Here is a 14,779-nt window from a genome sequence, read left to right as displayed (position 1 = left end):
GAAACACTTTAGGTTCACCCAGACACAGGACACACTCTTAATGGCGTGCGTGTGTCCGTGTACGTGTGTGTGTGCGTGCGTGGGCGAGTGTGTGTCACCGATGGCTACTTTTCAGAGTGTTACTCTCGGGCTCAGCATGGGCTTAATTTGGAGAAATAACAACACGAGATGGGAGCAAGAAAGGGTCGTGGGGGCCGGGGTGGGGAGCGACAGAGGGGATTTCTGAGAGTGTGTGTGGCTTTTTATGGAAGGTAAGGGGTCCTGTGTGCGTGTGCGTGTGCGTGTCTGCGTGTGTTTTCTATCCGCTACTCTTTGTCCTTCTCCATTCTTTCCCCACTGTCCTCCTTGTGGACTTACAAACCCCCACGATCGTCGCTGCAACCCTGCTGCTAGAATGTGTTCCCATTTAAGGTGAGGCTCACCCAACCTCGCTGGCTGTGTGGCTTCCTTTTAAAACTTAATCAGGCAGGACTTTGGGTTATTAGGGCCAGGGACACTGGGAAGCTGGGACAAAGGGGAGGAGAGCGAGAGGGTGAGGAGGACACAGATGTGTCACATCAGGCTGACTTCATCTCAGCGCTCAGGCCCTCTGCTGCGCAGGATAGTGTCTCGTCCAATTTACCTGAACGGGTCACAAGACGCTCATAAGTCTGTTGCATTGTGGGTTTTCTTTGTGCGTAATTAGTGCCAACAGCACAGTAACTAAACTTTCCAGTGACCCTGCAAACTTAATCCTACAGGGGCCTTTGGACATTATGGAAGTTGCAGCTGAGTGGGGAAATCCCGCAGCAGGTTCACTGTGTGTCCTTATATACCAGAAACCTTTCTCTCTCCACGCTGTGCAGCTACCGAAGCTGATGATGTCGGCGTATTAAAGGGTAATTATGGTTAATTACAACTTTGTTTTACTGGCCATCGTTCCAGTTGCAAATAATAACATTGCGCTCATTGGTTTAATTGCTGAGACCTGGGAAGGTGTCGACAGTGCCAAAAAGATGTCAACAGAAAGGGGCAACAGACACGGGGTGGCAGTCGCTCTCGAAAAACTGCACTGATTGATTTTGTATCGGCCACCCGGGGGCAGCAGAACAAGTCGTGAACGACAGCATTAGGAAACCTTTAGCCGACCCGTCCAGCTGATGTCGAGCAGCATGGGGCGTCATTCAGTTGTGTTTGTGCAAACTTTTTCTGCTGTGCGGTGCCGAGCTGGCACAGTGTTGTTGTTGTTGTTGTTGTTGTTGTTTCTTGTTTTTTTCCTGAATACATCTGCATGTGAGTCTGAAACAAAGCAGATGATGCGCCCCAAAACTGAAACTGTTCTGTAAAAGGTGTTAAGAAGGTCCAGAAACCAGCACTTTTATTTGACACGTTAAACTTACCATATTTGAAAGAGGAAATTCACCCAGACAGTAAAATGATTACCCCGACTACTATTTTACATTTAACCTCCTTCAAAGTTTACAGACTGATTTGCACAGTATTCCTGTCCAATAATAACTTACTATCAACATTTACAGTTTGCTCATTTTTGGCTTGGTCTACAAATGAAATGGATTAGAATATTTGGGCCGACTGTTGGTTTGTTATAATCCATGTGTGCGTTGTTTTCGCCCCATGGGGCTTTTTTTTTCTTAGCGATGTCGCTGTTCCCAGTTATCGGCAGATACTCTGACAACCACTACAAACTGTGGCGGAAACTACAAAAAATAAGTTGCATAAACCTTTGATTGTTGTAAAAAGCGTTGACACACTGCATGTCCATTTGTCACTTCTCCATGTACATCAAGCAAATGCTCCACTCGGGTGGGTTATTTTGTCCCACATGAGTCCTGACGTGAGGTGTTCCTCCACACGTGGGGTCAGAAAACCAGTTCATCAGAGTATCACATGCGAAGAAATGATTTCACGGTTGAAGGAATGAGCCTGGCAGAACAAAGACAGCTTTTAAATGTCCAATTTATCAAGCAAGCATGTAGAACAGACACATGTAAACATGACAGGAAGAATTTGTTTTGCATATCTGAGACCTGTTACCTGGGAGCACCGAGGGAGTGTCTGGAGATCTGAACATCTACATACCACAGTTCCCCCGTTTACTCCTGTGCACACGATGCGGTTAGAAACTCTGAAGAGTCAAGTGGCTTTGATGACTCAGACGACGGCTGCAGCTCTTTCTTCCTCTCTGTCTGTGGTAATAACGGCATCAGGGCCGCAGGCCGGGGGTTAATGTGCTGGTCACGGACGACACTTTTACGTCCCCGTGGAAATGTGCGTCTCGTTGTGACCCACTGATCCCGGCACTTCGATGACCTGCAGTAAACTCTCCGCCAGCACCTTTGGCAACTTGAGCCTGCACGTGTGGCGCTGTTAATCCAGAGTTGTGTCTCTTCAAACACACTGCCACCCCCCCCCCCCCCCCCCTCACTAAAAGTGCTACATTTATCCCGCTGAAGCGCCATTAGACACGTTCCTCCGCTCTTCTCTTTGGTGTGGAGAGAAGGCTGCAGGGCCAGTGAGGTAAATCACTAATCACTCAGGTTTGTCATCGAGAAACCAATAAGTTTCCCTCTAATAGGTTCTTCTAATGAGGCCCAGGTTGTACTGTCTGAGCCTACAGGCGAAGCTTGAAAGAGGTACTGTTCTCCACGAGAGTTAACCCTGCACAGGCTGATAACCAGAAAAACATTATATTGAAGATGGATCTCAACGCTGCATTTATCACTGCTTGTCTTTTTGGACAAATGTTTGACATATATATATATATCAGCGTGTTATAAAGTTTATTTTTTGAACATGTTGCCACAACCAACAGATGAGTAACATGGACGCAAACAGGATGTTCTAGAAATCGTCCTGTTGGTTAAAAAACGCATCTGACGTGGGCCTGCTGCGTCCCTCATATGTGAACGGCGAACTCCGGAAAATGTCTGGACATTTTGTGGATTTCGTGTCTGAAAGCAGCTCGCGTTAGCTGATCGCCTGACGTTGCTGAGCGAGTCGAGTACAGTGTTGAGCTTTTTTGCTGCTACAGCCGACAACGACAATTCAGTCGAACCCAGTGGTCGATTAATCAACTCTTTGTCTCGGCAGTTACTGTACTACCACTCCTGACTGACAGTTCCTCTCGGCCCCTCCGGGGGTCTCTGCGGGTCTGATACTGGCCCTGAAAGATCCTCACACACCTTTGGACTCAGATGTTGTCAGTCGCTTGATAAAACCTCCTGGTGGGAGAAACAGAGGGGTGAGGTCATACAGATTCACTCCTCTCCTCACCATCCTCGCCCCGGCTCTGGATGTCTACACCTCTGACCTTTTCTAACCTCTTTTGTGGCAGAGAGAGCTCTATGACAGAATTTGGCAACAAGAGAGAGTGACTGTGTGCACATATGTGTGTATGCTTCGGGGGTTACAACGTGTGTGTGTGTGTGTGTGTGTGTGTGTGTGTGTGTTGGGGGGGTCTACCTACCTATCTGAACTGAGCCATGGGACCTGCTATCTGTTTCTCATTTCGGCGGCGCTCTATGGTTTTCCAGCAGTGACAGGCCTCAGAGTGGAAACTGGCACTAACGAGCAATTACATCCTGCCTGCCTGCCAGGGATTATGGGATTACAGGCTGACCGGGCTTCAGTCTGCGCTCTCTCTCTCTCCCGCTCTCTCGCATTTTGTCGTTCGCTCTCCTCCCTGTGTTCACGTCCTGTCTGCTTTCAGACTTTTTTTCCCCCCATTCATTGGTTCAATTATCTCTTTCTCATTTTGTCCCTGGACGATAACCAGCTCTCTATTTTGTAATTCTCCCATAACTCTTATCATGTGATTCTTTCACATCTCATTCCCTCTGTCACTCCTCCTATGGCTTTTCCCTGCTTCGCCTTTAGCGGCTGCCTCGCATAATCAAGGCGTGCTGCCGTTAACTGCTGAAGAGTGAAATTGGTTGGGGGGGGGATAGCTCATTTAGAGAAAATGGCATTTGATATTTATGAAACATGATGAATGTGTGAAACAAGTGGGAGGTAAACATGGCTCCTTGACATCATCAAAAAGTTGAATTGGCGTTTTATTTGTCTGCCACAGAATCACGAACTTTAAACCAGCTGACTTTTCTCAGACTCTAGATCCAGATAAGGGTGAACAGATTCAACCAGTCAGAATTCAGTGTTCCACCCTGAAGCCACTTCACAGACACACTGAACAGATATTAAACTCTGTCAACAGAGCGCCACAAGCAAGATTAAAGCAAAGTTACAAAACCAGTTTTCACACTGCTCTGGATGCATATATGCAGAGCTTTGGGGCACATGCATGTACGGCAGATATCACCATGCTTCGTTTTTGTGGGACCTCCTCGGTGTCTGGTAGTGATCAGACGGCTCTCCTGGTGTTCTGCCTCTCCCCTTACACTGCAGGTGTCTTTTATTGAGCCGGCGGTGATTTACTGTACTCCACTTTTTCTCCCCTCGCTGCCGCAATCAGGCACCGCGCTAGTGACAGGTTAAGGCCCGAGGTCAGAACATTTCACGCATGTGCAACAGAGTGCGTCTCTAATAGGTGGTCATTATCTGAGAAGTTTGGCTTTTAGAGGGAGGCAGAACAACAGGAGAGCTCTGGGATTTCTTTCTTTTTTTCTCTCTTTCTTTTACACGGTGAGATGTTTATGGAGGCTCTGTGGGCACAGCTCAGCTTTGAGGGTGTAATAGTATACAGTAGGCACATAGATCACTAATCAGAAACACATTTGTGCTGCCCTGCTTCCCTTCTGTGTGTCTTTTGGAAAAATGCAATAATAGTCTTAATAAAAAGTAATTTGTGACCTTACAAAGCCAGAGAGGTGTAACTACAGTGGCATTAAGAGCCTGAGAGTGAAGTTTGAAGGCCAAATGTTTGACAGATAAATAAGTTGTAAAACCTTGCTCTTATGTTTTTAAGACTGATTCTTAATCACTGTCACACAGAGCGCGCACATTAAAACCGCATCTACTATGTTCCTGTTTTTTCTTTAGCCCCCTTTAGTCCAGCGGAACTACTGAGGTCTTTAAATGAAAGAAATATCACTTTAAATACTTTAACTAAACCACATTAGTGCATGTAAATTCCTCTGGAGTCAAGATGCTACGCTAATTCATTTGATTTGAATGGGTTTATGTATTTGGTTTATGATTGGATTCATGTGGAACAAGAGCCACAATTACAGGAAAGGTGACTAAGCATGTATTCGCTGTCTTTTGACTTCAGGCCAGTATAATCATGAGGTAAATATCCAAATTATTGTTGTAAAATGAAGGAAAATAATGAATAAAAACTGTTATTATACGCATGCTTTAGTGCCGGCGCCTGCTGAATGCACGTTGAATTGACTTTTGTTACCTCATGAATGTCCCTGAACAGATCGGCCATCTTAGCAAACATTTCTCCTATTGGTGCAACCAACAGATGAAAGTCCAATAATCACTTTCCTTTTCGACTCTGTGTCCAGTGTTCACCTTACAGTGTTCATCAAACAGTATTTGTCAAAGCAGAATAGGACTCTGGCTTCATGGGTAGTCCCTGCTTTTCAGGAGGGCTTACCCACTTGGCTCAATGTGATCAACTGTGATCAGCAGAGGAGCAACAATGTAAATGGGAGGTGACAAGACCTCTGCTGCGGACATGCAGCCGGATGGACAAACCGAGGGCTTTAATCAGCCGAACAAGGAAGAAACACATGCTCGCCTTTCTAAACACGCATAAGAAATGAACACATGCCACGTTGGATGTGAAACTGTACGTACACACACACACACACACACACACACACACACACACACACACACACACACACACACACCCAGCATCAGTAAGCTTGTGTCAGTCTGGTGCCCTTCAGGACCAGGGTCCCCCCCACCCCTCCTTCTATTAATCCTCTCTCCACCCTCCCACCCCCCAGCACACCTCTCCTCCACTGAAAAGGCTGGAGGCGTGGGGCTGTAAACAGCTCCAGAGTGCCGAGGTGAAACGACCCAGCAGACGGGCCCATGTGGACTCCCAGCTCGCTAATCTAAGTGGGGCTAAACGCTCCCAGCTGTGGCATTAGTGACTCGGTACGGCACCTCTCCTGAGACCCAGCGAGGATCTGTAGCCCCCTGTCCCACCTCCCACCGCCGTCAGGTTTTAAATCAGCTCCGAGACCCAGGGAGCAGAGGAGTCGGCACAGTTGGGTTTTAGGTTGCAGCCGCGGCGTGTTCTCCGTCTGTCCGTGTGGATTATGCTCAGTCTGTCTCTCCTCGTCCTCTCGTTCCCTCTCCCGCCCCTCGGAGTCTGTAACCTCACTTTCCCTCGGCTGGATCGCTGCAGCTGGAACATGCAGAATTGCATAAATGAAGCAACAGGTCTTATCGTGACCCGTTGATCCTTAACTATTTGTCAGTCTTCCATCTCATTGCACAGACAGAACCGCCGGGATTGTTCTCAACTTTGAAATAAACATGGTAGAAACGTATCGGCGAGATCTACGAACGGTACATGCTCAAAAACATCTCTGTGGGCCAACGCTGCTGCAGTTCACCGCCAAAGCTTCTCAGAGATGGCAGATGTGTTATCTGTGAGAAGAGACCGACTAACCTTTGATTTACGTAAGAGAGAGAGGGAATTGAAAAGGGCAGCGGAGACGGAGCATATGGACCACAGTTAAATGTGTGACAAAAACAGTATTTATGCACTGATTTGGCTCATGTGAGACTTTGCTGCTCCAAAGTGACGGCAAACCTCGAGGTTTTATTTAACTTTGACTTTGGAACAGTCAGAAATCTCCAGGCTCCGCCACAACTCTGTAAATACTATGAATCAGCAGCAACTTTTGTCATCATTCATGTCAGTCATGAAGCAAAATGAACCAACATTTGCTGATTGTTGTGTTTTTTCAAGTGTGGAGATTTGTTACTTTACCACTGTATTTTATTTATTCCCAAATGTAATATATATTAGATTTATAATGATATACAAAGTTAATGTCTGACTGTAATATTAAACGTAAGCATTTGTTGTCGCTGTTATCATTTCCCTTTCCCTGTGAAGAGATTCTTTCCCTGTGCCATTTAAGAAATGAGCGAGAAAATGAGTTTCCAAAATTTCATTCGCAAATTGGTATGACACTGATATTTGATTATATATTTATCTTTGTGTGTGTCCTTGTCGGCCTATTGGTCCATCTGCCGGTCACTTGGTCCAGACTGAAATATCTCAACAGCTGGACTGGTTCTATTGACATTTTGTACAGATGTTCGTCGTACGAACACATCAGTATGCAGGAACCGGTGCTGGATATATGAGGAAGATGTTAAGTTTCCTGCCACTGAGTCCGAAGTGTTTGAAGTACATGATGCTCTACCCGCTGCTCACTTTCACACTTGGGGAGCCACAAAGGAACCCGATGACCTCATGTGACGGGCGCTTCGCAGCCAGAACAATCCTGCACGTACTTTATATAAACATCTGCATCCACGGCCCTTCTTATCACCTGTCCCGGATCTCTGTGTTTTTTTGTCTGGGACCTCCGCGAAGTGCTCTCGCTATACCTGGTTCCCCCGGCTTGTACCTCTGCCACTGGGGTGACCTCGAAGAATGCCTTTGACAAGTATATCGCAGATGCTGCCTTTTGTTGCTGGACTGGGGCTGTTTGCATGGATGTATGAAGCGACAAGCCGGCACTGGCCACACTAGCTGGCAGAAAACACTGGTCTTTTACTGGAGCAGCAACAAACATGCCGTCCTCATGCATTGAAGACGTGATTTATGTGACACGTCGGCTTGCACAGGGGCCCGCGGGGCTGTTTTTTGTTTTTTTTGTTTTACAGTATCTGGACAATTGTGAATGTATAGACATCACATTGCCCTCATGTTGTGCCTTAAGTTTATGTTAGTCCTTTCAAAGGGAGTTCTGGGAGGAGACAAGTTGACATAGTGAAGGCTTGTTCTTGTCCTTACATTCCTCTCTCCCTCCCGTTCTCTCTCTCTCCAGGTGGGACCAGATGCCGGGTTCGGGGGAACGATAGACAGGAGATTACGTCTGTAATGTCAGCAAAGGCCAAGGTTTGTCAGGAACACACGTCTCTTCCTCCGCTTTTTCTTCCTCTTATCTTCTGCTGCTTCTTCTACTCTCTATCTATCCTTTTTTATCACTCCTCTTATTTACCATCCATTTATATGAAATCACCATCTCTCCGCAAATAACCACCAGCCGGTTCATCTTTCATTCCCACTGTACAGACCACTATAAACTAGGGGGTGAGTTATGTGTAGGTCTAAATTGTTAATGGAATCCATCCCCACAAGGCTCAGACCAAAGCTTCCCATCAAAACCACGTCAGCGCCAATGCTTTTGGTTGCTAAATTATAAGCTAATGGACAAAACTTGATCCAAGGCGGAAAGAACGAGGAAAGAGTTATTTGACTCGAGTGTCAGTGAACAGTATGAAATAGGTTTAATAAAGATATTTTTGAAGCTCATCTGTGTTTTATGAGCATTTGTAAGTCTTATCCCTTTGCCTCTTATCTGCTTTTATATCACTTTGTCAAGTTTTTTTTGTTATTAGGTACATGGACATGGCACAAATATAGCATCACGATTATTGCTATTTTAATATAAATACATATTGTTCCTCTGGTGGTGACCATCTTTTCTTTGTAAGTAAGCTGAAGTGGCTGAGTACAGAAGACCACCCTCGCATCTGCATAGCTGCTTTAGGACAAGCACTGAAGTCCAGACATTTTCCTGAGCTGTTCCAGAGGGACTGCACCAAACTCTGCAGTTCCTCTGCCCACTTCTACATTATTTAATTTCTGTTCAGCTCATTGTTGATTTTATGGCACCTTTACTGTTTTAGTTCACTCTCAAAGATGTTTTCTGCACTACCTGTCCAGCAGGTATATATGTATCTGTGTGTGTGTGTGTGTGTGTGTGTGTGTGTGTGTGTGTGTGTGTGTGTGTGTGTGTGTGTGTGTGTGTGTGTGTGTGTGTGTGTGCGCGCTAATTTTGCTCCTTATCTGCTCGATGAGCCAATGGGCAACCGTTTTCACATACAAGAGAGTTAGGAAAATGCATAAACCCATTCAGATTTCCTTCTGCCAACTCAGCTGTGGTCTGTGTCCCGTAGGTGCTGCTCTGGGTGCTTCTCTCTCTGCTGCCTCTAGTTGAAGGAGCTCATATGAAAGCTGGTGCTGCCGGCGTGGGATCAGACTCGGGCCACGCTGTGGGCCTGCTGGGGGGCCAGGAGGAGCGCGGGCTTCCTGTGACGCTGCCAGAGGTGGTAGAGGACGAGGAGCAGGAAGACGACAGTGACCCATACTCCACTTGGCACGCTCTGTATGGTATGGAAGCTCTCATGAAAGAGTCATTTGCAGCACATCTGTGTTCACCGCGCAGCATTAGCATTGACAGGGCGCTTGTGGCTGGGGACCTGCTGTGTGTCTCAGTCATCTAAAAATATCTGTGGTTCAAAAGGTGTCAAGTTATTTTTACTTTGTCTTGTAAATTTGAGTGTTGCTCATAATGACTTTGAATAAATGCTTTCATTTCTCTTTTCTCTCCATGTCAGACCCCTTCGTAACGGATGAGGTGGACGACCATCCCAGTAGTCGCTGGGCGGGGCGTTCTCCGCGCTCCTCTGACCCCACAGAACCTCAGTCCAAGGGCTCACAGAAGAAAAAGAAGAAGAGGAAGAGGAAAGAAAGGGCGGAAGAGGACAAGACAGGAAAAGGAGATAAAAGGGGTAAAGGTAAAAACAGGCGGCCGAAGCAGAGCAGCAGGGACTGTCGAGTAGAGAAGAGAGAGATGAAGGTTCGGGACCTGGGCCTGGGGTTTGACTCAGATGAGATCGTCCTCTTCAAGTTCTGTGTGGGCTCCTGCCAGTCGTTGAGGACAAACTACGACCTGGCGCTGAAGGCACTGCAGGAAAATGGGTCGCTGCCTCGGCGCAAAGTCAGCAGCCATCCCTGCTGCCGGCCCGACCGGTACGAGTCGGTCTCCTTCATGGACGCCCAGACCACATGGAGGACCATCCAGTCATTATCTGCTGCCAGCTGCATGTGTATGGGCTGAAGATACGAACGAGGGAGAGGGGTGATGAGACCCAGTGTCACCCATCCTGAAGGTAGAGGGGCCGAGAGGGGCCTCGAATGAGGAAGGCCTGGTCGTTGGAAGTAGCGAGAGGGGGCCGCTGTCATGTACACAGAGCGGAGGAAGTGATGAAGGCCACTTCCTTTGGTGCGTCTCCAGTTGAGGAGGAAGAGGCCTGGGTGCAGCTGCAGCATCGAGTGTCAAAGGGCAAGACCCGAGATTGAGGGGGAGGTCATCAGGGAATCACAGGCTGGATTTACAGTCGCCTCATCAAAGAGTAAATTGTTTTCAAGTGAAAAACTGACCAGCAGACCAGTTATTACTCATAGAAAAGACTCTTTATGCGAACACAACTGTTTTGATTTACAGTATATGGGCGAGACAAAGCTCGAGAGATATAGAGAAAAGACACAGTTAAAGGACTGCCTGTGTTGAATATTCTATAGACTGACATGATGTTCACTATAACTTACATTGACACCAGCTCTTAACAGAAGTTCATCGTCATTTTGTTTTTCTCCACACACCGACAGGGACATCACATTGTACCTTTTTCTACGTTCAGGTGAACTCAGCCAAATGGATGCCATGCATCTTCATGTATTACTGTATAAAAGTAAAATATATTTATTTCAGATAAATTATTTATTTATTATCGCTTCATATGAGAGCTGTTTTTTACGAACTCTGTATTGTAGATAAATATCTATTTATTGCCGAGACTCAGATCTCACGTTGACAGTTACTTCTGCTCACATACAGTACGTACATGTCTTTCACACCTATGTAAAATGCCACATCAACCCCCCGAGCTGAACTGCTGATTCTTCATTCTATAAATTGGATGCAGTTTATGTTTCTGAAATGACTTGAGTGATTTTATAAAACAAAAACATTGGTCAAAAACCAACAACTAATAACATCAGAAACAAATTGACCTACATTGAAATGATTTGCTATATGCAATGAGTATATCTCCTCAAGAGCATCTCACATACTTTAAGACCTGATCTCCAGTTCTGGGTAACAATATCAGTTTTACATGTAGAATGTATGTACAGCAAACAAGTAAAACATTTATACTACAGGACCTCAATGTTTCTCATTTTAAAGTGTTCAAGTAATTGCATTCAGTATGTCACATTATTATTATTATTATTATTATTATTACATGAAGTTTCCTTTATTTTTGTATGGCATTATCCAACAAGGGAATAAAGTTTTTTTAAATACACATCTTGTTATCACTGCTACTGATATTCAGAGTGACATCAGATGGGTTTTCTCCAACTGAACATAATGATTTTTGTAACATTATCAACATCACTACCTTTTCACTGTTCAACTCAGATGGGTCATATTGTGTTGTAGCGCCACCTGTTGGTGCACAATAATAATTAAAAAAAAGAAAAATAGTTCCTGTGGTTCCCAGTTTGAACAGAACTGAACTTGACTGTGGCTCTCCTGCCACCTGTCTGTCAGCTGGAAAAAGACAAAGAAAAAAGTGCAATTTTTCTTCCACCAGCAGAGCAGGAAAAACTCAGTGTCACTTTATTATTTCTCTGCACAGACCCATCAACACTTCCGGCAAACGTCAAAACACCACAGCTCATACAGCTTACAGCAACAATATGTTTATTTTTTCCTTTCAAAAAAAAAGGTGTACAACTGTACATATCATAAACATAACATGGGGATGTGCAATATGAAACGAGATTTAACAACATTCAAGATTCAGTCTTCCCTGCATCATGCAACACTGTTGAATGGCACAGAGTGAATTAGCAGCTTGTAAATTTAAAACAAGGGCATGAGATGCAGTGTAAGGACAACACATTGGCCTCTGAATAAACATGTATTGTAAATGACACACATGAACTCATGCAGTGTTTCAAACTCTGGAGAGTGTCAGACATTTGTACCCATGGGGTATAATACTTATATTATACATTTCCATTGATGGAAATGTATCACCACACGCTTCATCCGATGCTGATTGTGAACTTTCAGCAGATCCATCGACAACAAAGACTAAAAAAAACTACCATTGATACTGTGCAACCTTCAATATCCACCAAGTTTGGTTACGGATGAGGATGAAGCCAGTGGTTTTCTGGGCTCAGCGTGAATGACTGGACACGAAAATACGTTGGAAAGGTAAAGCTTCATACTGCACGGTCCTCCGTTACACTAGAATATGAATTAAAAGCGTTGAAAATAAAGCCAGTACATTCATTGAACAGACCTTTCTGCTGCAGTGAATCGTATTCAGAGAGATGTGTTTTTCTCACAGTCAAATGAATGAGTGCCAGTTTGCTGTGGAGACGGAAGAGCTGCCAGACTTTGAAACATTTCTGAACCTGTGTTGGCAGGTGGCGGATGTCCAATCAGAGGCCTTCGGCCGACTGACAGGAGCTCGGTGTGCTGAACGTGCAGGTGACAATGTCCACTCCTCTCACGCGCGCTGGGCCGCGTCCCGGACACAACTTCGCCGCCGCCTCCTGTTTGGAATCGGCGGTGGACTCGACGCTGAACGGGTGGAAGTTGACCCGGGCGGTGTCGTACTCCCACGCTTGTCTCATGGCGACGTCCGTGAAGGGTTCGTTTTTGGTCGACACGTGTTGCTCCACGTCGTTCCTGTAGCTGGCTGTGCGTAACGACGCGTAACTGGTGTCGTTGCTTTTCAAAGACGGAGGCGAGTGTTGACCTTCGACCCAGCCCACGTTGTCTCCGCGGCCGTCCCTGGCGTGCGCCACCGTCCTCTTTAGCCTCTCGCAGCCCTTTAGCAGCAGGTTCTTCCGGCACAGAATATACACCCAGGGGTCTAGTATGGGGTTGAATGACGCGAAGCGGATCGCCATCAAGTCGCTGCGGTAATCGGGCTTCCCCCCGGCCGAAATATACGCAGGGCCGTAAAGCTGGTTGACGAAGATTCGCACCTGTCGGGGAACATAGGAGCAGAAGACATGTCAGATACAATGTTCAAATCAAAAGAAACCTCATTAACTAAACTTGTTTAGCACTTGTCCTGCCGCTGGGAGGAGTCCTTACCACCAACGGGATGGAGCAAACCAGGAACACGATGGTCATGAAGATCAGAAGCCAGAACATCTGGATCTCCGCCGCCGAGGTGACCGACTGCAGCCGGGGGAAGAGGCGACGTGAAGCTCCCGGGTCACACGACTCCGTCCTCACTATCCCTGTCCTTTGGTTCATGCCCACCAGCGACCTGCACACCGCCAGGTTACAAAACACGGTCACCGTGATCAGCACCACCATCACGCCGCCATACAGGAAGGAGTAGCAGGCTCCGAGCGGATCCACCGCCCTCCAGTTCAGAAAGCACCAGGTCCCGGGAAAGTGTCTGACGTGCTGCCCGAAGCCGAAGCTGGGCATGATGCACAGAACAATGTTCGCGAGGTAGGTGACCAGGAGCGCGAAGCGCGCCATCGTCCTGTCAATGTGCCGGGAGTAGAAATACGCGCGGTTTATGGCCAGGTATCGCTCCACGGCCATGGCGCACAGGATGGACATCCCGGCGGAGCCGAAGAACAGCATGGAGAAGGAGAAGAAGTGGCAGAGCAGCACTCCTCCCGGCCAGCGATTGGCTACGTATGTGGCGATCACCACCGGGCTGGTGAAGCATGTGCCCAACAGGTCTGTGATGGCCATCCCGCAGACCAGCGTGTAGAAGGTGGTTTCCTTTTGCTCCTTTTTGGAGATGCACAGCACAGCTACGGCGATGAGGTTCCCCAGCACTCCCACGGCGAACATGGTGGCTGACGTGACCAGAGACTTGGACTCCAGCCGCAGCGCACTGTGGTTGCGGCTGATGGAGAGAAGAGTCAGCGGCCCAGACGCGTTCGCCGCCAGTTCTCCGAACGCGAGCGTGTCGTTGATCATCGTCAGGAGCAACAGCGCACGGCGGTTGACAAGTGCAAGAAGTTTACGAGGTTGGGCGCAACTCAAACTGCTCCATGTTTGAATGGCACGAGCCTGAAATGTCCGGCGTCCGGTTGAGCACGAAGTGCACCACTGCACCGAGGTGATTCTTCTGTCCTGTTGGCGTCCCGACGCGCCCACACGAAGGTGTGCCCGCGTGTGTTTACACGGCTCGGAGCCGCGGGCTTTTAAGCCGGGTGCTGATGTCAGGGCGGTGACGTGCGGGCTGTGAGCGCGGCGACCCAGGTTTCCCATGGATCACATTTCGGCAGCCATAAGTATCAATATTCAGCACGTCTAGTTGCTCGCCATGTGTCAGTCGCGGGGGTAAAATACCATCTCAATGAACCCAACAGCCAAGAAGCAACATCTGGTATCAATTAGCACAAAGGCTTCAAACCCTGATTGTGTCTAGTCTGACGAGCCCAGAGCTGCTCTTGTCTCTGCTCATCATTAAACTTTCATGAGAAACTCTATTCTGATGTATAGACATATGGAGGGTTCCCATCAATGTGAGAACGATAAGTGGACAATAAGTTGAACAGCTTAATCAGAAATCAATAAATGTAGTTAATGGAACCATGTGTGGTCGGCAAAAAAATGATGGAAATGGTACGGATCAGGTCACACATCCGCAGCTTCAGCACCAAGGTCAACACCTTGCACACCATCAGCACCACTAACAGAGACACGCTGCTGCATACTCACAATTTGACCCGTGAACGATAACTGATGGTGATGCAGTGATC

The 14,779-nt window shown here is 47.1% G+C and overlaps 2 protein-coding genes across 3 annotated transcripts in view; one reads left to right on the top strand and one right to left on the bottom strand.

Moving 5' to 3' along the window:
• The window catches only part of LOC118311575, a 15,332-nt gene extending 4,042 nt beyond the window's left edge, over nucleotides 1-11,290 (top strand). For both annotated transcript variants that reach the window (XM_035635581.2, XM_035635582.2), the window contains 3 exons: nucleotides 7,992-8,062; nucleotides 9,127-9,340; nucleotides 9,568-11,290. In XM_035635581.2, the coding sequence (XP_035491474.1) occupies nucleotides 7,992-8,062; nucleotides 9,127-9,340; nucleotides 9,568-10,070 (788 nt within the window). In that variant the 3' untranslated portion in view covers nucleotides 10,071-11,290. The remainder of the gene's footprint in view (nucleotides 1-7,991; nucleotides 8,063-9,126; nucleotides 9,341-9,567) is intronic.
• A 337-nt stretch (nucleotides 11,291-11,627) lies between these two features.
• Nucleotides 11,628-14,442, bottom strand: ptger4c (prostaglandin E receptor 4 (subtype EP4) c). The gene is made up of 2 exons (XM_047332310.1): nucleotides 13,140-14,442; nucleotides 11,628-13,027 (listed from the first exon to the last, which is right to left on the bottom strand). The coding sequence occupies exons 1-2, from the start codon at nucleotides 14,283-14,285 to the stop codon at nucleotides 12,476-12,478; spliced, it is 1,698 nt and encodes a 565-aa protein (XP_047188266.1). The 5' UTR covers nucleotides 14,286-14,442; the 3' UTR covers nucleotides 11,628-12,475.
• Between the last annotated feature and the right edge of the window lie 337 nt (nucleotides 14,443-14,779).

This window comes from Scophthalmus maximus, chromosome 5, assembly GCF_022379125.1.
Source record: "Scophthalmus maximus strain ysfricsl-2021 chromosome 5, ASM2237912v1, whole genome shotgun sequence".
Lineage (NCBI taxonomy): Eukaryota > Metazoa > Chordata > Actinopteri > Pleuronectiformes > Scophthalmidae > Scophthalmus > Scophthalmus maximus.
This window is presented reverse-complemented; position numbering and strand designations above follow the sequence as displayed.